The sequence below is a fragment of the Orcinus orca genome, chromosome 2, assembly GCF_937001465.1.
Source record: "Orcinus orca chromosome 2, mOrcOrc1.1, whole genome shotgun sequence".
In the NCBI taxonomy this organism is placed as follows: Eukaryota; Metazoa; Chordata; class Mammalia; order Artiodactyla; family Delphinidae; genus Orcinus; species Orcinus orca.
The window spans coordinates 82,417,001-82,441,903 of record NC_064560.1 but is presented as its reverse complement, the minus strand read 5'-3'; the positions used below and the strand labels follow the sequence as shown (position 1 = coordinate 82,441,903).

General features: G+C 39.1%; 3 protein-coding genes across 14 annotated transcripts in view; 1 reads left to right on the top strand and 2 right to left on the bottom strand.

Moving 5' to 3' along the window:
* The window catches only part of NRG4 (neuregulin 4), a 134,248-nt gene extending 126,193 nt beyond the window's left edge, over nt 1-8,055 (top strand). For all 11 annotated transcript variants that reach the window (XM_049706625.1, XM_049706623.1, XM_049706627.1 and 8 more), the window contains one exon: nt 6,894-8,055. The gene's annotated coding sequence lies outside the window, so the exon portion shown is untranslated. The remainder of the gene's footprint in view (nt 1-6,893) is intronic.
* The window catches only part of UBE2Q2 (ubiquitin conjugating enzyme E2 Q2), a 369,008-nt gene that overhangs the window by 255,646 nt on the left and 88,459 nt on the right, over nt 1-24,903 (bottom strand). The gene's annotated exons all lie outside the window — the stretch shown is intronic.
* FBXO22 (F-box protein 22) overlaps nt 9,100-24,903 on the bottom strand; it is a 30,601-nt gene continuing 14,797 nt past the window's right edge. For both annotated transcript variants that reach the window (XM_049706615.1, XM_004276353.3), the window contains exons 5-7: nt 23,602-23,766; nt 15,608-15,773; nt 9,100-10,554 (exon numbers count right to left, since the gene is read on the bottom strand). In XM_049706615.1, the coding sequence (XP_049562572.1) occupies nt 10,137-10,554; nt 15,608-15,773; nt 23,602-23,766 (749 nt within the window). In that variant the 3' untranslated portion in view covers nt 9,100-10,136. The remainder of the gene's footprint in view (nt 10,555-15,607; nt 15,774-23,601; nt 23,767-24,903) is intronic.

The following is a 24,903-nucleotide window of genomic DNA, read 5'->3' as shown; positions in this document are numbered from 1 at the left end:
TCACTTAGCCATATACAAATTAAACTTCCTCTGTGTCTTGTGGCTTGATAAACTATTTTTTTTTTAAATAGCTAGGTTATATGACTTTTGGTGGTTTAAAAAAGTTTTTATGGTAGAAAAACATACATAAGATGTACGATTTTTACATATACAATTCAGTGGCATTAAGTATATTCACACTGGTGCAACCATCACCACCATCCATCTCCAGAACTTTCTCAGCATTCCATACTGAACACTGTACCCATTAAACAATAACTCCCCATTCCTCCACTCAACACCCTGGTAGCCAACATTCTACTTTAAGTATTTGAATATTCTCAATACTTCATGTAAGTAGAATCATGTATTTGTCCTTTTGTGTGTGCCTTATTTCACTTACCATGTCTGCAGGGTTCATCAGCACTATAGTATGTATCCAAATTTCATTCCTTTATATGACTGAATAATATTCCACTGTATCTATCTACCACATTTTGCTTATTCATTCATTAATCAATGAACATGAGTCATTTCACCTTTTGGCTATTGAGATAATGCTTCCATGAACATACATGTGCAAGTATCTGTTCAAGCCCCTGTTTTCTGTTCTTTTGTATAAATACCCAGAAGTGGAATTGCTGAGTCAAATGCTAATTCTGTATTTAATTTTTTGAGGAACTGCCTTACTGTTTTCTACAGCAGCTATACCACTTTATATTCCTAGCAGCAATGAACAGAAGTTCCAGTTTCTCCACATCCTTGCCAACACTTTTTTTTTCCCCCAATAATAGCCACCCTAATGGGTATGAAGTGGTATTTCATCATGGTTTTGATTTGCATTTCCCAAATGGTTAGTGATGTTGAGCATTTTTTCACGTGCTTATTGGCCATACTGTATCTTCTTTGGATACCTGACTATTCAAGTCCTTTGCCCAGTTTTGATTTGGGTTGTCTTTTGTTGCTGTTGTTGCATTTTAGGAGTTTTTTATATATTAATGGATATTAATCCCTCATCAGATATGTGATTTGAAAGTATTTTCTCCCATTCTGTGGATTGCTTTTTTCACTCCATTGATAGTGTCCTTTGATACATAAATGTTTAATTTTTGATGAAGCCCAGTTTGTTTTTTCTTCTGATGCCTATGACTTTGGTGTCATATCCAAGAAATCACTGCCAAATCCAATGTCCTGAAACTTTTCCCCTGTTTTCTTCTAAGAGTGGAGTTTTAAGTCTTAGGTTTAGGTCTTTGATCCGTTTGAATTAATTTTTCTATATGGTGTTAGATAAAAATCCAACTTCATTCTTTTGCATGTGGATATCCTATTTTCCCAACACCATTTGTTGGAAACACTGTCCTTTCCCATTAAATGGTCTTGGTGCACTTCCCCCAAATCATTTGACCATATATGTGAGGATTTCTGGATTCTTTATTCTACTCCACTAGTCTATATGTCTGTTTTTATTCAGTACCACAGTTTTGATTATTGTAGCTTTGCAGTAAAATTTGAAATCAGGAAGTGTGAGCCTTCCATCTTTAATCTTCTTCAAGATTGTTTTGGCTATTTGGGGATCCTAGATATTCTGCTTATTTTTCTATTTTCTGTAAAAAATGTCATTGAGATTTTGAAGTGGATTACACTGAATCTGTAGATCACCTGACATCATACCAGTATTAAGTCTTCCAATCTATGAACATGTGATGTCTTTCCATTTATGTGTCATCTTTAACATCATTCAGCAATGTTTTGTGGTTTTCAGTGTACAAGTCTTTCACCTTCATTAAGTTAATTCCTATGTATATTAGTTTTTGATGCTATTGTAAAGGGAGTTATCCTAATTTCTGTTTTGGGTTGTTCATGTTAGTGTACAGAAAGGCAACTGATTTTGTGTGTTGCTTCTGTATGCTTCAACCTTGCTGATTTGTTTCTAAGTTCTAACAGATTTTGGGGTGCAGGGAACATTAGTGTTTTCTACATATAGGATCATGTATTCTGCAGAGATAATTTTACTTCTTCCTTTCTAATTTCAATCTTTTTCTTGACTAATTGCTCTGCCTCAAACTTCCAACACTATGTTGAATAGCAGTAGTAAAAGCTGCATCTTTGTCTTGTTTCTTTCAGTCCTTCTCCATTGAGTATGTTAGCTGTAAGATTTTCATATGTGGTCTTTATTATATTGAGGTAGTTTCCTTCAATTCCTGGGGGGGTGGTTAATCAAAAAGAATTTTGTCAAATTCTTTTTCGGCATCAACTGATGGGATCCATGTGTGACCCTCATTCTGCTAATGCAGTGTATTGTATTTGATTGGATTTTCATCTGTTGAACCATCCTTGCATTGCAGCAATAAATCCACTTGTTCAAAATGTATAAAACTTTTAATGTGCTCTTGAATTCAGTTTGCTAATACTTTAAGATGTTTGCATCAATATTCATCAGGGGTATTGGTCTTTTTCTTTTCTTGTGTTGTCATTGTCTGGCTTTGGTATCAGGGCAATACTGGCCTTATACAATAGATTAGGAAGTGTTCCCGCCTATTGAATCTTTTTGAAAAGTTTGAGGACTGGAGTTATTTCTTCTTTAAATGTTTGGTTGAATTGAGTAAAGCCAGAGGTTGCAGGATTTTCCTTTGTTGGGAGATTTTTGACGGCTGATTCAATCAACCTCCCTTCTACCTATAGGTCTATGTAGATTTTTAATTTCTTCATTAATCAGTCTTAGTATGGTTGTGCTTTTGTTTTTAGCAATATATCCATTTCATCTAGGTTATTCAACTTGTTTAAAACTGCTCATAGTACTCTTATCCTTTTTATTTCTGTAGACTCATTAGTAATAACCCTACTCTTATTTCTGTTTTTAGAAGTTGAGTCTTCTCTTGTTATTGATCTAGCTAAAGGTTTTTCCACTTTGTTAACCTTTTCAAAGAACTAGCTTTTAGTTCAAAATTTTCTATTGATTTTCTTTTCAGTATTTTGCTTATCTTAGTTCTAAATCTTCCTTCTACTAGCTTTGGGTTTAGTCTATTCTTCTTTTTCTAGTTCCTTAAGTTATAAAGTTAGAATGTTGATTTCAGATTTTTTTTTTAAACGTAAGCATTTACAGCTAGAATTTTCTGTCTTATGGGGTGCAATGAAAGCAGTGCTGTTTTAGTATGTTGTGTTTTGCTTAATGTATTTTGAGGATGTTGTTAGATGTGTAAATGTTTATAACTGTTACATTGCTGTATAAAACCTTTTAACATATAATGTACTTTTCTGTCTCTTTAAATCCAAAAAGGTTCTAAGTCTATTTGTCTCATAATAATATACTGTTCCCTTTTGGTTACTATTTGCATGGAATACTTTTGCTCCTTATTTTCTGTGTTAGTGTCTTCTTTTGTGTTTTGTTTTCTAGTGAAACATTTAAATTCTCTTTTTTCCTTTTGTGTGTATTCTATAGCTATTTCTTTGTGGTTACCATGGGGATTCCATTTAACATCATGAAGTAATGACACTAATTTGAATTTACAGCAGCTTAACGTCAATAGTGCATAAAAACTTTGCTCTTATATAACTTTGCCCTCACTCCCTTTCAACTATTACTGTCACAAGATTACATCTTTAAGCATTGTGTCTAAAAACATAAACCAACTAAAAACATAAACCAATAACTGTATTTTTATATGTTCGTTCCTAAATTGTGTGGAAAACAAAGAGTTACAAATCAAAGTTATAATACTAGCTTCTATAATTGTTCATGTATACCTTTACTGGAGAGCTTTACTTCTTCATATGGTTTCCTGTTCCTATCCTTTGTCCTTTCATTTCAACTTGAAGAATTTCCTTTAGCATTTCTTGCAGGGCAGGTCCAGTTGTATCAGTGTCCAGTAATGTTTTAATTTCTCCCTCATTTTTGAAGGACAGTTTTGCCAGATAGAAGATTTTAGGTTGACAGTTTTTTCGAGAAATCTGATAATCTTATTGAAGATCCCTTTTTTTTTTTTTTTTTTTTTTAATGTGGTACGCTGGCCTCTCACTGTTGTGGCCTCTCCCGTTGCGGAGCATAGGCTCCAGGCATGCAGGCTCAGCGGCCATGGCTCACGGGCCCAGCCGCTCCATGGCATGTGGGATCTTCCTGGACCGGGGCACGAACCCCTGTCCCCTGCATTGGCAGGCGGACTCTCAACCACTGCGCCACCAGGGAAGCCCTGAAGATCCCTTTTATGTGATGTTTCTTCATTCTTGCTGCTTTCAAGATTCTTTCTCTTTGTATAGCTTAATTATACAGATTTTCCTCCAGTTGCAATGGGGTTGTATCTTGATAAACCCATGGTAAGTTGAAAATGCATTTTATATACCTAACCTACTGAACATCATAGCTAAGCCTATCCTATCTTAAATGTGCTGTGAACATTTACGTTAGCCTGTAGCTGGGCAAAATCATCTAATACGAAGCCTATTTTGAAGTGATGTAATTTACTGAATACTGTACTGAAAAACAGAATAGTTGTACGTGTATTAGATGTTTACTCATGATCATGCAGCTGACTGGGAGCTGCAGCTCTCTGCCACTGCTAGGCATCATAAGTGCATATCTTACTGCATACTGCTAGCCTGGGAAAAGATCAAAATTCAAAACCTGAAGTAAGTATGGTTTCTACTGAATGCATATCATCTTTACACCATTGTAAAGTTGAAAAAATCCTAAGTCAAATTGTCCTAGGTCAAGGACCGTCTATAATGTATCTTGGTGTCTCTTTTGACTCTACCCTGTTTGGAGTTTGTTGAGCCTCTCCTGATATGTACATCCATGTCTTGCATCAAATTTGGCAAGCTCTTTTGTCATCATTTCTTCAAATAAACTTTATGTAGCTTTCTCTTTTCCTTCTGGGACTCCTGTAATGTTTCTTCTTCCATTTGATGGTATCTTACAAATCCCTTTGATTGTTTACTTTGCTTAGACACAGTTACTTCAACTGTCCTGTCTTCAACTTGCTGATGAGTTCTTTTGCTTGCTCAAATCTGCTGTTCAACCCCTCCAGTGAAAATTTTGTTATTGTAACTTTCTGCTCCAAAATTTGTTTGGTTCCTTTTTATAATTTCTCTCCACTGGTATTCTCATTTTATTCATCACTTTCTTGATTTCCTTTAGTTCTTTGAGCATATTTAAAGGTCTTTTTCTAGTAAGTTCAATATGTGGGCCAAGCCAGTTTCTGTTCCATTGAATAGGCCTCATTTCCCTGTTTCTCTCTATGCCTTACAGATTTTTTGTTGTTGAAAATTGGGCATTTCACTATTACAGTACTGTAATTCTGGATATAACATTCTCTTCTATTCCCAGTGTTTACCAGTTGTTGCTGACTGCTGAACGCTGTTGTTCATTTGTTTTTGAGACTTCTCCAAGGTACTTTTACAAAGACTATCCCTTGTGTGTGATCACTGAAACCTCTGTTCCTATTATCTCATGTTCAGCTGTTTTTAGAGATTTCCTTGAATGCCAGTTCTCCTTTTTGCATTTCAGCTGTGTGCTAAGGCACTCCTGCAGCTCTTAGCTAGGCCTGCTTCTATCCTAGGGATCAGACCAAGATGAACACCTAAGGCTCTCTTAAATCTTTTCTGAGCATGTTTTGCCTGTGGATTCATTTGGCATTCTATATCTTCCCCTGGGTACAACTGCTTTTGAATGCCCAGTTTCTCACAAATCTCACCCCAGCTTCTCCTCTAGGCCTTACACAGCCTGTTTTATGTCTTCACCCATATCCAGGTGCCTGTGATTCTGCAGTCATCCTGCAGCTTTCACAAGCAGTGCCTACTCTTTCTTGCCTGATTTCCAAGTTATGCAAACAGTGATGAGCACCTTGAGTCAGTCCTTCTAATGCCCCCCCGCAGATTAGAAAAGACAAACAGTGATTTGCAAATAAAGTCTATTCTTCCTCTTCTGGTTTGAGGGAGGGAACTGGAAACCATCCTTCTGTCATTTTAAGAATAAGAGCACCACTGCATGGGAGGCAAGGGTGAGTAAAAAATCACAAAACTTTCCTACCATTCTGAGGATGGGTTTTCTTCACTGGGCACTGTGTTAGTTGCTGTAAACCTTTGTTTTCCAGAGCACCAACAAATTTGGTTCACACAGTTGCTAGTGTCACTCAGCTCAATTATGTTTATTCCTATCTGTAATTCTAGTATCCTGACTAGGCCTTGAACAGAGTTATGTTTTAGATACATGTATGGTAACTGAATTTTGGTTAGATGTGGAGGTATTGTGAAAAGGTTAAGAAAATGGTCTCAATTATCTTCACTGATTTACATTTAAAATTAATGAATATATGTATTTTTTCCAATTTCTTGTAATTATCTTGCATTTTTTACTGGCTGTGATGTCACTAGAGAACAGTAACTTTTATAAAAACTTTATGAAGTGAAATGCTCCATACACTCTTAGTACCAAGACATTAAATGAAGTTTATTGGGGCTTCCCTGGTGGCGCAGTGGTTGCGAGTCTGCCTGCCGATGCACGGGACACGGGTTCGTGCCTCGGTCTGGGAAGATCCTACATGCCATGGAGCGGCTGGGCCCGTGAGCCATGGCCGCTGAGCCTGCGCGTCCGGAGCCTATGCTCCGCAACGGGAGAGGCCACAACAGTGAGAGGCCCGCATACCGCCAAAAAAAAAAAAAAAAAAAAAAAAAAAAGAAGTTTACTGGCCTCTGCCAATGTTTTCTACTTTAGAGTAGCATATATTCTTCTATTCTGTCTCCATCATGGCATAAGGCAGAAATGAAACAAAAATAATATGTCTTGTAAATATCTGACTATTTTTCTCTACACAGGCTAATATTAAAAAAAACTTTCTGGTAACATTCTTTACATAGCACATGTATTAGTTTTGTTTATTTAACAAGGATGTTATTACTAATACTATGTTTTGTTATTTTAGGATTTTCATTAAGCAGACTCATTCCCTTTCTACAAATGAAAACCAAGTCAGTCATCTAAAATCTCAATTTCAAATCAAGAGGATTTAGTCTTCTGTTTTCATTAAAATGGAATTTATGGTGGTGTTCAAATGGGTTAGACTGGGCACAAAATGACAGAAGTAGATTTTTTTCTCAAAAATTTCTGCAGAATGCCTAGGAAATTCTCAGATTTGTAAACGTTTATTTTACATTCTTTGCATGTTCATTGTGTTAAGTTTGTAATGTAAATTAGTGGCAAAACTCTTGCTGTTTGGCTTCTCTTACTAGGTTGAAAAGTTGTTTTATTTACCAATGATGCAGGTTTAAGCAAAGTTGAGAATTAATTACAGTAGTGAACTGGCCTTCTGGACCTCCTTCATTACTCTAGCTCACAGACTATTAATTATAACAATGTGTAGGGTGTCTGTTTTGAGATCTTAATTCCAAGCTTCCTTACTCTTTTTTATATTGCTACTTGGCATTTCAAGGAGTTTATTCCTTTGAAGCAGCCTTTAACAAGGCAAATTGTAGCTGCAGAAAGATTCTGCTTTGAAAGCACATTAAGGAAATCAATATTTTTTAAACACCTTGATTAAACTATCCTATCCTTGTCACTTGATAGAAGACAGCTCAGTATTGTAAAGAAAACAGTAAGGGTACATCTTCTCTTTTTGTGCTCATGTCAGCTTTTTCATGTGATCATTTTTCCAGTTTCACAAATAACCACAACAGTTGCCATTTCTAGGAATTATGTTTTTAGCTGAAACAGTAACTTTTCCTTTAATGCCTGCTTTTAAGACAAGCCTTTCAAAACCATAATAAATTGTTTTAACTTTGGTTAAATTATCATCCCCCCCCCCCCAACTTCCACAGAAATGTCAAAGCCTCTGAGAGGCAGGGCCAATAACTTTTGTTTTCATCAGTACTACTCCTTCAATTGGTTCAACTTCTTCCCTTTCTATTTTGCACCAGGGTTACAATCTTGTGGCCAAATGAATTTACTGTTCCTAACAAGCTCCAAAGTCTCAGCTATAAAAAGGAGCCATATATTAACCTCGAATACTGTATGAAATGACCTTGCAGCAGACTCTCCTTTGAGTAGTAATAAAACATTTTATGTATTAATTTGAAAAAAATAAAACAAACAGTTCATTCAACCAGGTGCATTTTGTTCATATTTCCATTTTCAAAATCTTTTTTCCTCTACTGTTCAGTCAACTCTGGTTAATATCAAGGACAAAGAAAATTTACAAAGTATTTTCCTTATATGCTATGTAAGCATAACCAAGGACTTAAATCTTGAGATATTGTCTACTTGATAATGGGTACCAATGTCAAATAATAGAAGAGTTAATAAATAAAAATGGCTAAATATTAATATTCACAGATTAAAAGTTCTATGGCAATCAAACTTTTCTTTGGACTTTCTTCAGGAACTAAGATTGAGTATAACCATAAATTAAAGAAACTTTTAAGTATTTTTATCATTTATATAAATAAACAGCAAGAAAAAAAATCTTTTGAAGTAAAAATTGGTTTAAAAAAAGTGATTAAAAATAGAAAAGCAGGGGCTTCCCTGGTGCAGTGCCCTTCCCTGGGTTCGTGCCCCAGTCCGGGAAGATCCCACATGCCGCGGAACGGCTGGGCCCGTGAGCCATGGCCGCTGAGCCTGTGCTCCACAAAGGGAGAAGCCACAACAGTGAGAGGCCCGCATACCGCAAAAAAAAAAAAAAAAAAAAAAGGAATGTTGTTAATATATTTGATTTCACTTACCTTGCACGTTTTCTTCTATCCGTTAAAACCACTATTACAAAAGTGCCATATATCATACTGTATTAGAATATGCTAATACAGATATCCTGTAACAAAGACCTGGAAAAAAACAAGTGCCTTAGGCAAGAATGATGTTAATTTCTGTCTTGTAAAACACTCTGGAGATAGGCAGTCCAAATCAGTAATGGTAGCACGTCAACAAAACTGTATGGCAACCTAGGATCATTCTGTGTGATCTCTTCCACAATAGAGCATTGCCTCTTCTGTAGAGTCTAAGATGGCTCACAATCATATACACTTCTAAGCAAAAGGATCGAAAAAAGGCAAAAAAAAAAAAAAACAGTCTGTTTTAAAGGACATGTTATAATTTCCCTCACATTTCACCAGCCAGAACAGTCATACTTGCAAGGGAGACAAGGATGTAGTCTTTATTCTGGTGTGCATGTGCCTAGCTGAAAATCAAAGGTTTTATGACTGTGTGAAAAGGAAAGAATGGATATTGGGGGGGAAGAAACTGGTGTTCTCTACACAGATTTCATTTTGATATTTACATAATGAGAAATTTAAACTCGAAAAACATTTTACTGGAAATATGCCAGGATTTGCTAACTAACAAATACCATTATTCTGGGTTTTCTTTTCTAAAGGATTCCTTCACTCACTCACTAAAAGCAATGAAGTACACAGCTATCTGAGTTTCCAAGGTATGTTTTATTGGTATAAAACCAAAATAAGGTGATGTAATTGTCTCATGTGCCAATTAGTTACATAGAAGTAGGTGAAAAAAAGAATTTTCTGTTGCAATTTCTTTATTGAGGGAAAAGGAAAATTTTTTTCCTTATAAGGTAATAAAATACTGATTAGTCTTGGCAATTTATTTGACTAAGCAACTTTAGAGTACTAAAACAAAAATAGTTCTTTAACATTTATCAAATAAGTAAAAAGTCAGCAATTTGTTACAGCTTCTGAAAAAAAATGGTAAAATTGTAAAGCAGAGAAAAATTTCCCAAGCCATCTGTGTATTTTTCTCCTTTATTTAAGGGAGAAAAATATCTTCATGAGTCTGCTGAAAGATCATCTAACATTGCAGAGGTAGTCATGGAATGTCTTAAATCTCCTTTCTGTTGATGAATCCTTTTTCAGTCTTCCTATGCAAAAGACTATTTAAAGTCCTATCACACAGCAGCTACATATCTGGTGCAGTATAGCCATAATTGGTTCACTTGTGCCTGATGCAAAAGCTCTCAACTCCCGGTCTTGCATTACATCATGTACAAACTTGTCCTTCACCTAATATATTAAAAACTACCAAATAATCTTCAGAATGTCAAAGCTACAAAACAGATACATAGAAAGTTTTTTGTTTGTAATATACATATCCCAAGTTTCCATTTTCTGGAAAAGACAGAGCCCAAAAGTTATACATTGTGAAAGCCACTTTACAGGTGGCTTTATTTAGATGACCCAAGATGAATTAGTGCCATTATTGTTGTATAGCTGTGAAATAGATCATCATCCTTTACCTCATTACATTTCTTCAATATAAAGTTTCCAGTGACTATGCGATCACATCCAATTTCTCCATTTCCAAAGAAGCCAAATAAAGGAACACTAGGAAAAAACTTTCTAAATGCATCAGCCTCCACATTCCCCTTGTCTCTATAATACTGAAAGCCCCTACCAACACACGCAAACATGAAGCCAATGGTATTCTGCTCTGGAATGTTGGCTGCTTTGAGGCGCTGCATCGCAGCCTCAGCAGTCTTCTCGTCATTGACATCCTCATTGAGAAGCACTGTGGCACTCTGGATACGATGTCCGCTAAATGATAGTCCAACCACACCGGTGGCATCAATATCCAGAGGGTTCCTAGAAAATTAAATTAGAAAAGTGGCAATATATCATGAAACACCATTCAAATTTACAGTATAAAAGAAAAATCCTCCTGATTCATTTGGTTGGGAAGTGCTGCCTTAGTCTACAGTTAGTCTGAGGCTCTCTCTCCCTGATCAGAGGACTGTAATAAGGGTTAAAAATTAAACTACTGAAATTAATATATTAAAAGAATGCAGAAGGCAGATCTATGGAGAAGAAAGCAACCATTTCCTCAGTCACAGATACAAAGGGGCAAATGCATCATCTCCACAAAGATTTCTAAAATCCAACCTGAGTTTTAGAAGGGTACAGAGTATTCTTACCTTTCTCACTTCCCTGAAAAAGGAATCTTACAGTTTTATGCATATATACTATGATATGTATTAAAGCTTTTGGTATTATTTACCTCTTTGGTATCTTTTCTCCCCTACCTCAGCTGTCAAATTCTAAAAGAGGTGTATTAAATATTCTATCATGGAGGATAATTTTATTAAGAACCCATAATTCCAGAAGTTTTAAGCTCTATACTGTTTGGTCCATAAAGGAATAGACTATATTGCTGTGTCTTATTTATTGCTTTGACCTGATAAGTTAGCTTAATCTGAAGGTAAAATCATACATTTTCTTTTTGTTTCTATTTGCCTGGTATTTTTTTTAATGAAATATTTTATGGTTACTACAGAAAATAAAAATAAAATGCCAATAAAGTCGTAAAGCATAATACAGTGAACACCCATTGGGGGAAAACCAAGTAAGTACTTAACATTTCTATCAGAGTTTACGAAATGGGCAGGATTCACTGGGTTAACAAGAAACTAAGACTTAAAAAGCTTAAGCACTGAGCAACTTAAGGCTAACTAGTGGCAAAACCAGTTTCTGAGGGGCAGAATCCATCTTCTGAAGTCTGCTGCTGTTCCTTTAACCTTATTACATTTCCTCTTTGGTATACAACTGCAACACGAGTCTCCTGCCTAAAAAGAATTATTCACCTTTTTTTTGGAGGGAGCGGGGCTCCTATCTGGACACCATTAACATGGAGCACTGATTTACTCAATGGCTTCCCTTACTCCATGGCACAGTGTAAAGACCACGTTAAAATTAATGTGTCATGTAAGAGGTAATGATTGTTGAGGGTATATTTCCCATATTAGGTATAAAGAGTAGATTATATACAGACAGCCATGCTAACAGGCTAGCACCTCAGTTATATGTCTGAGTGAGCTGCATTTCAAAAATCAACTGTATGTTAAATTGCCATTGCCCTATCTGTATATAATTTCAAAGTAAAAGCAAAGACAATAAGGAAAATTAGGCAAAAGGAGAAATAACCCACAGATAGCTAACAAGAATCAGGTATACTTATGCATGAAATCCAGTGCTTAGAGTTCAGTGCAGTTGGCTTTCCTCCCTTCTTCCTCAGGTTCCAGGGAACTCAACTTAGCTAACTGCTTTCCCTGATCCATCAGTGCTGACTACCAGGAGGGAGATGATGACTGGGACGATTTAAGCTGCTCTTAATGATACTGATCTCTAACAGTGTGTCTCCATGTCACCACTCTAGGATCCAAATACTAAACACAAATATAGAGAGAAACAAATAATAGTGCTTGCAGAAAACATCTGGAGGATGGGGGCGGGAGGGGGGTGTCTCATTTTCTTGCTTTTGGAAACAGCTGATATTTATGTCCACTTAATTAGCTCAAACTCAAAATACTACATACTTTCCTTGGAAATGGAAAAGTAGTAATGGTTTAAGATAGAAGAGCAAATATTTTTTATCTTTGAAAACAAAAGCCCTAATAATAAAATGAAAGATGCATCATTTTTGAGCTTGAAAAAGCCTTTCAAAAGATCTAATACAGTATTTCCAATAACGTGTGCCAAGTAATGTTGCTATATGTGGAATCTAAAAAAATGGTACAAATGAACTTATGTACAAAACAGAAATAGAGCCACAGATGTAGAAAACAAACTTACTGTTACCAAGGGGGAAGCGGGGGGGGGGGGGAATAAATCGGGAGATTGGAACTGGCATATACACGCTACTATATATAATATAGATAATAAGGACCTACTGTATAGCACAGGGAACTCTACTCAATACTCTGTAATGACCTATATGGGAAAAGAATCTAAAAAAGAGTAGATATATGTATATGTATAACTGATTCACTTTGCTCTACAGCAGAAACTAACACAACATTCTAAATCAATTATACTCTAATAAAGATGTTAAAAAAAAAGATCTAGTACAGGATTTCCAAAAATGTGTGCCAAGTAATACCAGTCAGCCTGCAAGATGCTCCATGGACAAAAGGTTTTGTGGCCAAACAGATTTAAGAAGGGCCACAGGTAATAATATTCCCCCTCCCTCAAAAAGATCCAAAGTACTGAGCACAGTATTAGAGGCTCTGAGAAGTTTTACCATAAAGATGTACTGTTGAACCACGCATTTCCTTTAGAGGAGGAAAACAGAGCCAGAGAGGAAGTGACATACATATGAACCATACGAAGTCCCCTACGTACGAACAAGTCCCCTACATACGAACAAGTTCCGTTCCGAGAGCATGTTCTTAAGTCCAATTTGTTAGTTAAGTCCAACAAAGTTAGCCGAGGTACCCACCTAACACAATCGGCTATATAGTACTGTACTGTAATAGGTTTATAATACTTTCACACAAATAATACATAAAAAACAAACAAAAAATAAAACATTTCTAATCTTACAGTACAGTACCTTGAAAAGTACAGTAGTACAGTACAACAGCTGGCATACTGGGGCTAGCATCCAGTGAACAGGCAAGAAGAGATACTGACTGGAGGAGGAAGAGGAGGTGGGAGATGGTAGAGCTGAAGGATCGGATCGCTCTAGGAGATGGAGGGAAGCTGCAATTTCACTCACGCCTGACGCTGATGGCACAGGTTCTGGTTCCTTGCTGGGTTCAGTTCTATCTACCGTCTTGAAAAAGTGATGTCTGGGTAGTAGCTCTTTTTATCTCGTCACAGATGACACGGTAGCACTGGATGGCATTCTGAACAGCTGCTACAACCTTTGTGTACCATTTTACGTCCGGGTCCTATGCCTCAAAAAGTTAACAGTGCCTCCTCAAATAAAGAAAATCCCCTTGCCATTTCCTGTGTCGCGAATCTCTTCGGTTCTTCAGTTACTTCTTCCTCTTGTTTCTCTGTGCCCTTTCTCTGGGCCCCCAATTCCATCAGGCCTTCATTAGTAAGCTCCTCATGTTGCACAGCAAGGAGTTCAATGAAGTCGTCCTCTTGCAGACCTAGCTCCAGCTTCTCGCTGAGGGTCACTAAGTTGCTGAAGACCTCTTTGGATTCCTCATCCACTTTCTCAAATCCACAAAAGTCATGAACAAAAGTTCTTCCAAACCCCATTCATGGTGACGGCCGTAACCTCACACCAAGCAAAGTCAATGTTTCTCATGGCCTTGTATATGTTATAGTCCTCCCAAAACTGTCACAAGGTTGTTCCTGATTTGTCACTTGCCTTTACTGCCTGACGAAAAGTGTGACATAAATAATATTTCTTGAAAGTCATTATAACTCCCTGGTCCATAGGTTGGATGAGAGACATTGTACTCAGTGGCAGATGCATTACTCTGACGTGGGATGAAAGCTGTCTGTGAATGGGGGGGTGGCCCAGAGCACTGTCAAGCAGCAAAGGAATGCTGAACGGAACGTCCTTCTCCAAGCAGTATTTCTCTGCCTTCAGGATAAAGTGGTGGACAAACCTGTCCTGGAAAATGGCCTGTGTAAACCCAGGCTTTGGGGTTACTCTTCCACACAACAGGAAGAGAGCCCTTGGCTATGTTTTTAAGGGCTCTTGGGTTCTCTGAATGATAAACTAAGAGAGGCTTCAGCTTCATACCGCTGGAAACACTGCCACCAAACAACAGAGTTAGCCTATGCTTTGCTGTTTAGAGCCTGGCATCAACTTTTCCTCCTTACTGATGTAACTTCGGTCTGGCATCCTCTTCCTGTACAGTCTCATCCACATTAAAAACCTGCTCAGGTAAATACGTGCCTTCATCAGTAATTTCTCGAAGCATTTCAGGAAATTCCCGGGCAGCTACCGTATCTGCACTCACTACCTCACCACTTACTTTTACATCATGAAGGTTGACTCTAGTCTTGAACCAATGAAGCCAGCCGTGGCTGGCATTAAAAGATGTGCCCTCTGATTCTTTGCCATGTTTCTTCTTCAAGTCTTCATAAAGGCTCTTAGCTCTCTCTTGAATCAGCATTAAGCTGAGCGGGACTCGACACTGAGGCTGATCCTGCATCCACACACTGAGATGCTTCTCCATCTCCTCCATCACTTTTCCATACTTCTTCAATAATATTGTCAACATCACCGGCACAGCAGACTTCACATGTTCTTGTCCTTGTTCTTTAGAATCGTGCCAATGGTTGAACGATTCATGTGATGATAATGAGCGATGTCTACCATCTTTTTGCCTCACTCCACTCTCTCAGTTCTTTTCGCTTGGCGTTTCTTAGCACTATCAGCTACATCACCGCAGCTTTTATGCTTGCTTCCGGACATCCTGGGCTTTAACTAAAGATACTGTACTACTGTACTCTATACAGTACTGTACAGTACACAAAAGCATAACCACCTGTAGAGGATGCACGCATGTGACAATGTATGCCAGTCACGTGAACTAATTTACATGATTGGACATGCAAACGCACAAAAGTTTTGCAACTTGAAGGTTCGTTATGTAGGGGACTTACTGTATTGCAGTTACAGAGTACAGAGCTGTCAAGGGAGCTCAGTAGACAATGTTGAAAGTCAATTTTGAGGAGAGTATAAGTCCAACTAAGTTCTTAAAGGATACCATATATAAATTTCATTCTTCAAAGATAAGCAGAATTACATTGTGTGAGCCCCTCAACCTATGTCTATTGCAAAACGGAATTAACTATTAGCAATTCTTTAAGCATGTTTTTTAAAAACCCAAACACTTCCCATGAGAACATTTCCCATGATGTGCAGAAGAAAGCAGAAGCACATCAGACATACTTTTCAGAGGTCAGCGATGCCAGGTTGTCCACCTGGCCTCCAGCCAAGATGACATTCATATCACTGAAAGTGCTCACTACATGCTGCAGATAATTATTGGCTCCCACTTTACAGCAATTATAGCCAAATACAAGGACCACACGAAGCTCAGGGTTATCTAAAAGACCTGCAAAGAAATGAAAAGAAACAATTAAAGATAGCCTTAAAAAGAAATCCTTAAAAAGGAATTCTTCATTTTATTATTTTGCAAAATGAAATGTTACTGCTAATGTCCTGTAAGCCTAGTTAAGTGCAATTTACTGTTTAAGCTGTCAAGTCCTCCATTTTTTTTTGCAAACTTTAACATTACTCAAAATCTTTGCTATAATTAATTTTTCATCATTAAGAATACTAAATGGCTATTTGAAAATAATACAATCAACACTCAACACAAATAAGGAAGCAGCTATGTAACTGAGCAGCACCCTTGGTGGGCCTTGGTGCCATTCCACACAGCCACCACCTGGAATGGAAGGGAACACTGGTTTACGAAGCACAGAGTTAGACGCAGTGGGAATTTAAACATCCAGAGAAAATGGACAGAAACAGCACTAACCACCTGTAGTGGGTTGAATGTGGTCTCCCAAAGACATATCCACACCAAATCCCTGGAAAGAAGAATGTGACCTAACTTGGAAAAGAAAAAGGGTCTTTGCAGATGTAATTAAATCTTGAGATGAGATCATCTGGATTATCCATAGGCCCTAAATACTATACAAGTATCCTTATAAGAGAAATAGAGACAGACAGAAGAGACAATGTGACCACAGAAGCAGAAACTAGAATGATGCAGCCATAAGGAATGCCGATGGCATCAGAAGGTGGAAGAGACAAGAGATTCACCCCTAGAGCATCCAGAGGGAATGCAGCCGCATCAACACCCGGATTCCAAACTTCTGGCCTTCTGTGCTGTGATAGAATAAATGTTTTAAGCCACTAAAGTTTATGCTAATTTGTTACAGCAGCCTCGGGAAGCTAATACACCATTAAAATACAGGCCTTATCCATATATTCCAAGAAAGGGAGTGGAAGTGAAGGTGGTTTAACCATTGGAAACTCATTCCAAAGCAGGGAAATATTCAATTCTGCAGCATATGGATGAAAAGCAGCTACCACTAGAGGGCAGCATAGTCTATCAGGAGGCAGGCAGTACTCATGCTCTCCCCTACAAGCTCCCAAAGCTTTCACATGTGCCTCTTGCACCTTGTTTATACACTATCAACTTGAAATTTGCCAAAGAGGGGGCTCTGGGACACAAAAAAGAAAAAAAATCAAACACCTGACTCACATTTGAGTTTCCACTGACTCAGCCACATGACTTCCATCTTCACAGATGTAAGGGTAAATTAAGGTTGCCAGAAATAAGGCTCACTTAATAAGGAAACGGGGTGGAGCAGAGGTGAATGACAAATTCCTAACACCAAATAATGATTTATCTAGGGAGACTGCCTCTGGTCCATTTCTAATTCTCTATACAGTACATCACTGATTTGGAAAGTAAGAAGGATATTAGTACAAACCAGTACTTTCAAGATACCACATACCCCAAACCATTACTAAAAGGTCTTTTTCTCCACACAGACCAGCCCAGCAAATTTTCAGAGAATGTTTTTTTTTTTTTTTAGAATGAATTTTCAGAGTCAAAAGAGGCCCGTGGGATCAACAGTTTACGATTGTTTTACAAAGAAGGGCTGCTAATCCTAGAAAAGTGACTGGCCCAGGACGGCATCTTGGCAGACTCTAGACCCACATCTCCTGACTCTCAGTTTTAAGTTTTAGAAACCTAAAAACTTCTAAGTCTATCCCTTTCCTGATTTCTAAGCTCTAGGCCCTCTTTTACAATTGCCTACTAAAATTTTCATCTGAATGTTCTATAGGCACCGCCCTTATTCATCCAACGCACACTGAGTGCTTTCAACATCCTCCTCCAGTGGTCTGGTTCTACAGCGGGACCACACACACACAAATCTAGAAACTAGACTCACTTCCCCCCACCCAACTTGGAGAACAAATCTGCCTTAGCCCAGGCTGGCTGCCTGACAGAGCAGACAGGTCTGTATCATGTACCAGAAGGAAGGTACAATTCAAACTCCCTGACACTAAAAATTGAGGCCTAAGATACACGAGCCTGAAAAGACGACTACCCAGCTCATTCTGAGGGAAATCCTGGCACTGCCTTCAGTCCTGCCTCTGTGGGGAAACAGGAGGGCCCTCTGCTCACTACCAGCATCTGAGGACTTTCAACTTCAGGAAAGCACGCTAGCCATATTCTCAGCTCCGATGTTTATTGGGCAGATGACGTACTCAACCAGCCCAACTATAAAAGGTGCAAGTTCCAGTTCACTGTTCCCTGAAATCCAGCATGAGATCTAAGTCACAGCAGACTGAGTGGCTGAAGAGCACATGGGCCATCCATTCCTTTGGCACCTCTAAATATTTTTAGATTTTGCAGAGAGCTCAGTAACCAGACCTCATTGGTTTGGATCCTACAACTGCTTTTATTTTACGGAGACATAGTTGGGGTGATGCCATTGGTGTTCATAGAGTGACATGGGGTAAGAAACAGCTTGAAAAACAAGCTATTTATTATAAGGGCATATGGATCCACTAGAATTTATCTCAGTTCTCAGAAAACTGGGAAGAGTTAATGCTTCTCCTGCCCTAGCTCAGCCAAACCTGTGGCCCACATCTAGCAAATGATGATGGTCTGTATCTCATGTACTACCCTCCATCCTGGCTGCACTATATTCCTCCTACACATGTCCCTCAATTCAGAATTCCTCCACTGATAGTCTATGTATCTTTGTATGCTGCCTTAAATTCATTTTCAAATAAGGCAGAATATAAATTCATTATAGCTATGCTCAAGCTGGAAGGTTAAATAAAAGGAGAAAAATCAAATCTAGACACCCAGTGCAGCATCAGATTCAGGAAAGCCAGCTATGAAGAACTACTCCAAAGATTGGCTAGGACTGCTTGAAAAGGCTTTAGGTCTGCGTGTTCAGATTTCTACTCTTTTTAGGGAAGCCTCTCTGAAGACAGCTGTTTTATGGCCTGTTTGAAAGTGATGTAATCTAAATGCATGTAGAAAACCTACGTGAAAGATAATGTCTACTTGAAATGAGAGGCTAATACCATGAACAATTCATAGATAGAAGCTGTGTTCTCTCTTCCTCACAACCTTAGTTTTAGCATCACTTCCTTCCCTGTATCTTTATATCCATCTTTTTTACACTGAACATGTATAAATATGAACTCAGCATGCTAGGACATGACTTTTGGAGCCAGACCTGGATCAGAACTCAGGCTCAACCCCTTGTAGCCATCTGACTGAGCAATTTACGAGACTTTTCCAAGTGCAGCTTCCTCCTCTAAAACTGGGGCAGGAGCAAGTCTCAAGAGTGGTTGTGATGATTAACTACGATAATGTCATAAAGAAGCATCCAACCCTGCTCAGTGCCTGGCCCCCCGTAAGGGTTCAATAGAGGAGAGCTATCAAAACATGTTCTGGCTAAACTGAGGGCCCCGACCACGAGTTACACAAGTTATCAAATAATGAAATGACACTCAAGATGCTATTTCCCCTTGAATCAAATGAATCTAAAGTAAACATCATATTTAGAGGGAAAATAAAGAAGCCATGCATCCTATCCTCCAAACCAGCTAGGGGTCACCTGTGCTGCTCTGGCTATCACGTAGTTGTCATGCTTTTTTGAGATGCACCTTATCCAAAAATCTCTCTGATATCGTTCAATGAGAAGCCGTGTCACTTTACGTACGTGGTAGGGGATGAAAAAAAAGAGAAGCACCACACCAGTCAGCTCCATGAACATGAGCCCACGGCCCGGGGGCTCAGGGGCTGTATCCTGCCAGCACCATAACCTGGGAGCTGGCCCCCACCAGGCCCCTTACAGCTCTCTGCTAGTTCTCTGCTCCTGGAGCTGAGTGAAATCCACCACAAAGGGCAGGAAAGCCTAACAAAACACTGGCACCACCCTCCTTCTAAGTCACCTTCCTGCTTTAGAAGCTGCCCAGCTTTTTCAAGGGCTAGGCAGCTTCTAAAGCAGGACAAGTTCCGTCACTTAACTTTTAGCACCATTTTTCTCTGCTTTGCACCTGATCACTGACTGTGGCCCCCTCAAGATTCTCTATGAAATCTCCAGATAATTTAAAAACTTAATCCCTCAAATTTTTTTTGGACTCTGACTTAACAAATAATTAAAATTTAGTTTTTACACCTCTCAGTTGCTGGCACAGTAGTCATCAGAAGACCAAAATGAAGTAAGCAGAAAGGACCTGAACAACAACCATTAATTACCTGATATTCCTAAATTTGTATCTGTGGTCGAGACCATTCTCCTGAGCTCCAGACCCACATATTCAACTGTCTAATCAATGTCCCCATCTCAAATTCAATGTGTCCAACCCAGAACTGATCACCTGACTCCTCCAACCTGCGCCCCCGTCTATTCCTTACCTCAAGGAGAAGGTACTGCGCACCTGCCCTGGCAGAAACCTCGGTGACAACACTGCCATGGTCCTCATTCTCACCCCACAACGTTTTAACCCATCACCTCACCCTGTGGACTCACGTGGGAACTGCATCTTGAATCCGCCTATGTCTCTACAACACCACTGCAATAGCCACAACAGCCCCCGTTCTCCCTGCCTCCCCTCTTGTGCTCCTCCAAAGCCATCACACCGCAGCCAGAGGGGCATTTTCCAAACACCCATCAGTTGTGCCACTCCTTAGTTTAGATCCCGGCTTCGGCTTCCGCTGCCCTTGGGCACGTCAAGATCCTCAGTGCTGAGCGGCCCCACCCTGCATCCCAGCTCCACCTCACACCACACCCCTCCTCACACCCACCACTCTCCAGATACGCTGGAACTCCTTACATTTCCTATGAGCCGGTGAATCCACAGCACCTAAATCCTGAAGGTGACTTGCCAGGCCCTTTCTATGTCCTGTCCTTTCATCTATTTTTGTCAGTAAGCTGGAAAGAAGGTACAGTACTCCTACGATACTCTTCCTGACTCCACATCTGAGGGACCTCTCCCCACTCTAGTTCACTTCTACCCAGCGCTCTGCCCAAATGTCACTTTCCCAACACCCCAGAGTGGATTAAGTCCATGATTACGCTTCCTAGCACCTCTTCTACTTGGTAACACTTACACATCTGTGGTACTGTATTCAAAGTCGGCCTGGCCTGCTAGACTGGAAGCTCCAAGAGGCAGGACAGTGTGTCTCCAACAAGCATCTCCAGAGCCCCGCACATACAGGGACTGGCATATGACATGCACGTGAACAATTTTTGAATGAATGGACATTGGCTTTTATGGCACTTAGGGAACAGAGGTATTTTTGCCTTCACTCCTTAAGAATTAAGTGCTAGCCCACATACACATACACACACACACATATATATATATATATTTTTTTTCATTCCAGAGACTATTTTTAACACAGGATACCATTCAGACTTTAAAACAACCTATGCCTTGTTTAAGAAATGCACCAGTTTGGTAAGTTCTTCAAAAAGAATATAAAAGAAAGTGTGCATGTGTATGTATATATATAAATTTATATGTACCGTGACAGTGGGTCCGATTACGACACTCCCTATACACAGGGTCAGGAAAAACTATAATATCACACACGAGGTCCCTGCGCCCAGAGGCACTGCCTATTTCACAGGAGGCCGAGCTGCTTTGTTTGCTCACACACCACCTTCTAGTCAGAGTGGCCAAGACTACAACGCAGGGGAAGACAGACCACAGCCCAGGGGCCAAATCCGGCACCCCTGCTTTTGTATAAAGTTTTATTGGAACAAAGCTGATTTTTTATGTACTGTCTATAGCTGCTTCTGCACTCCCAACGGCAGAGTTGAATAGATGCAACTGAGGCTGTATCACTGGCAAAACCTGTAATATTCACTATCTGGCCTTTACAGAGAAAGTGTGCCGAGCCTGAGGGACACTACCAGGAACGGGGTGCCTTCCACTGTCATGGAACATAGATAAGAGTTGCTCCGGGTGTCTGGTTCAGGAATGCAGGCTGGGACTCTGGAGAAGGCACGTCCCACAGGCTCCAACCACTCACTCCTTGCCCACCTCAGAGGCCTCCATCTTCTCGTCCACATAAAAGACAATGGTCCAATTTTAGAAGTGAAGAAAATAGTATGGGAAAGAATAGAGATTATCATCTCAATCTAGGCAAAGCCTCAATTTCCAGAAGGCCACGAACAGGATGAAAATGATGCCTTGGAATAAGCCAAACTTGTTGACAGCAAACAGCTTAGGGAAAGGACACCAATAAAAACGCTTCACACAGCAGAAAAACGTGGGGCTCTTTTTCATTTCAGTTTTCTGATTCCTATACTTATTTAGCACTATAATGCAAACAAGGTCTAAAACAAATCTAATAACTATTTTATCATAAAATAGATGGTTCCTTCCACTCAAGATTTTGGGTCTTTCTTGTAAATGGACAAAACTAGGCTTCTAGCTTCAAGCGTACCATGAGGACCTCAATCATGGATTCCCCAGGTTGCTATAGGGCAGAGGGGAGCATGCCCAGGAGGCACCACACTTACTTCTGGACCCAAAAAGACAGTACAGAGGAGGCTTGGCAATATGACCTTCAGCAAAAGCACTGAGTCAAAGGCCAAACAAGCTTCTCTAACAAGTTAACCCCAATCAGTTCATCTGCAGAGGTAGATGCAAGGCCTTACACTGCTTTGCTTGAATAATTAGTTTGTTGCTTACTATATTAAATTAAGCTTTCTTATCAGAGCTTAGAAACTGAGCTAACCCTTTACCTCTTCAAAATCACCTCATGGGGCTTCCCTGGTGGCGCAGTGGTTGAGAGTCCGCCTGCCGATGCAGGGGACACAGGTTCATGCCCTGGTCCAGGAAGATCCCACATGCCGCGGAGCGGCTGGGCCCGTGAGCCATGGCTGCTGAGCCTGCGCATCCGGAGCCTGTGCTCCGCAACGGGAGAGGCCACAACAGTGAGAGGCCCGCGTACCACAAAAAAAAAAAAAAAAATCACCTCATGCATGACCTGTCTACTCCAGCCAAGCTTCCTGCCTGACATATCCTACTAAACCGTTGTTTGATATACTCTGCCTTAACTTACACTATTTCTAAAACTTATCAAGTTCGTTACACTTATTCCCGTCTTTCTAATTAGTCAATATTGAACTAACCTGTATCTTTTAATTTTTGAAAAAACAAATGCTTATTACTAGCATAAAAGAGAAATAAAACCTTAAACTTTTCAGCTTCAAAAAACAAAATAGAAACTTTTCAGCTTCAAAAAACAAAATAGGGCAAAATGATAAGAAAATGTTCAAGGGCTTCCCTGGTGGTGCGGTGGTTGGGAATCCGCCTGCCAATTCAGGGGACACGGGTTCGAGACCTGGTCCGGAAAGATCCCACATGCTGCGGAGCAACTAGGCCCGTGAGCCACAACTGCTAAGCCTGCGAGCCACAACTACTGAAACCTGCACGCCTGGAGCCGGTGCTCCTCAATGAGAGAGGCCACCGCAATGAGAAGCCTGAGCACCGCAATGAAGTGTAGCCCCTGCTCGCCGCAACTAGAGAAAGCCCACGCGCAGCAACGAAGACCCAACATGGCCAAATACTTTTAAAAAAAATAGAAAATGTTCAAAGAGGAAGAAATCCTTCAAAATTCAGAATTAAATACAAGTAAGTTTATTATCAACAGAGTATTTATGGAAAATTCATCTCTGGTTCTCTCAGGCTTTAATGTAAGTAAAATAATTTAAAAAGTAAATCCATTCTACCAAAAACAATATTGCACTAGCCTCTGTTAATCACTAATTTGAATTATCCACATCTGCAGTAACGTGTACTTAATTCAGACTCTCTCAAAGTAACAAACAAAATCAATCAACAATACGGGCAATTAATGGTAAATAATAACAACTTACCTACTTCAGTGAGTTGATGCCTTTCTAGTGTTAATTTCTTTGGATCCATAATAAAATGAAAGGGTTTTATTTTTATTCCTTCAATTTGAGGAAATAATAGAGCAAAACCAGATTCTCCAATTTCTATTTCCTGAGGTGGATTGCTACTTGATCCCATTGGCGTCACTAGGAAAAAAGTTAAACAGTTTTGTGAACAGATTCAATAAAAACAGAAGTTTCATCTGGTGTAAATTACCCAGCCACACCTAGGTAACTTCAGTTTAGGTCACTAACATAATCAATAAGGTAACAGGCCACTATCTGAATAAGAGTTTCTCAGCTTTGAAATTTTTAGAGGTATAAGGTCATGATGCCTAAAATTTACTTTCAAATTGTTCAGAAAGAAATGTTTTCATAAACAAAGACAGAAAAAGCAAATGTTGCAAAATTTTTTACAACAGTGAATCTAGATGAAGGATATATGGGTGTTTATTGTACTATTCTATTATTCTTTTCCCTTTTCTATAGGTTTGAAGCTTTTCTAAATAAAAAGTTGGGGGAGGGTAGTAACTACATCTTCACAGCAATTCTACTTGTAAAATTTATCATAGAATATTTGACAATTATATACACTATATATATTGTATGTATGTAGAATTGAAATACACACACACACATATATATAACTGTATTTGGAGATAAGGCCTTTAAATAAAGAGGCAATTAAGGTTAAATGAGGTCACAAGGGTCAGGCCCTAATCCAGTAAGATTGGTGTCCTTTCAAGAAGAGGAAGAAACATCAGAGATGAAGGCACACAGAGAAAAGAGAAAAAGCTATGTGAGGACCCAGTGAGAAGGCACGTGGCTGTATGTAAGCCAAAGAATGAAGCCTCAGAAGAAAGGAAAAATGCCAACACCTTGGACTTCCAGACTCCAGAAATGTGAGAAAATAGATTTCTGTTGTTTAAGCCATCCAGTCTATAGTATTTTGTTATGGCTGCCCTGGCAGACCGATACAAATACTGCAGATTACAAGTTCACGGAAAACTGTATTTTATATAAATATATAAATACATATTTTATGCATGCACATACATATACACACATATATACATATATCTATACTACATACCTATCTGTATCTATACTCTGTACTACATACCGAAAGTCTGGAAGGTTATGCATCATAAAATTAACAGAGTGGTTAACTCTACTTAAAGCTTGAAGTAGCTTAATTTTTTTCTTTTTTGCTTTTCTAATTTTCCTTTACTTTTTTTTAAAAACAGTAAATGGCTCTTACTAGTATAAAAAAGAAACTCTTAA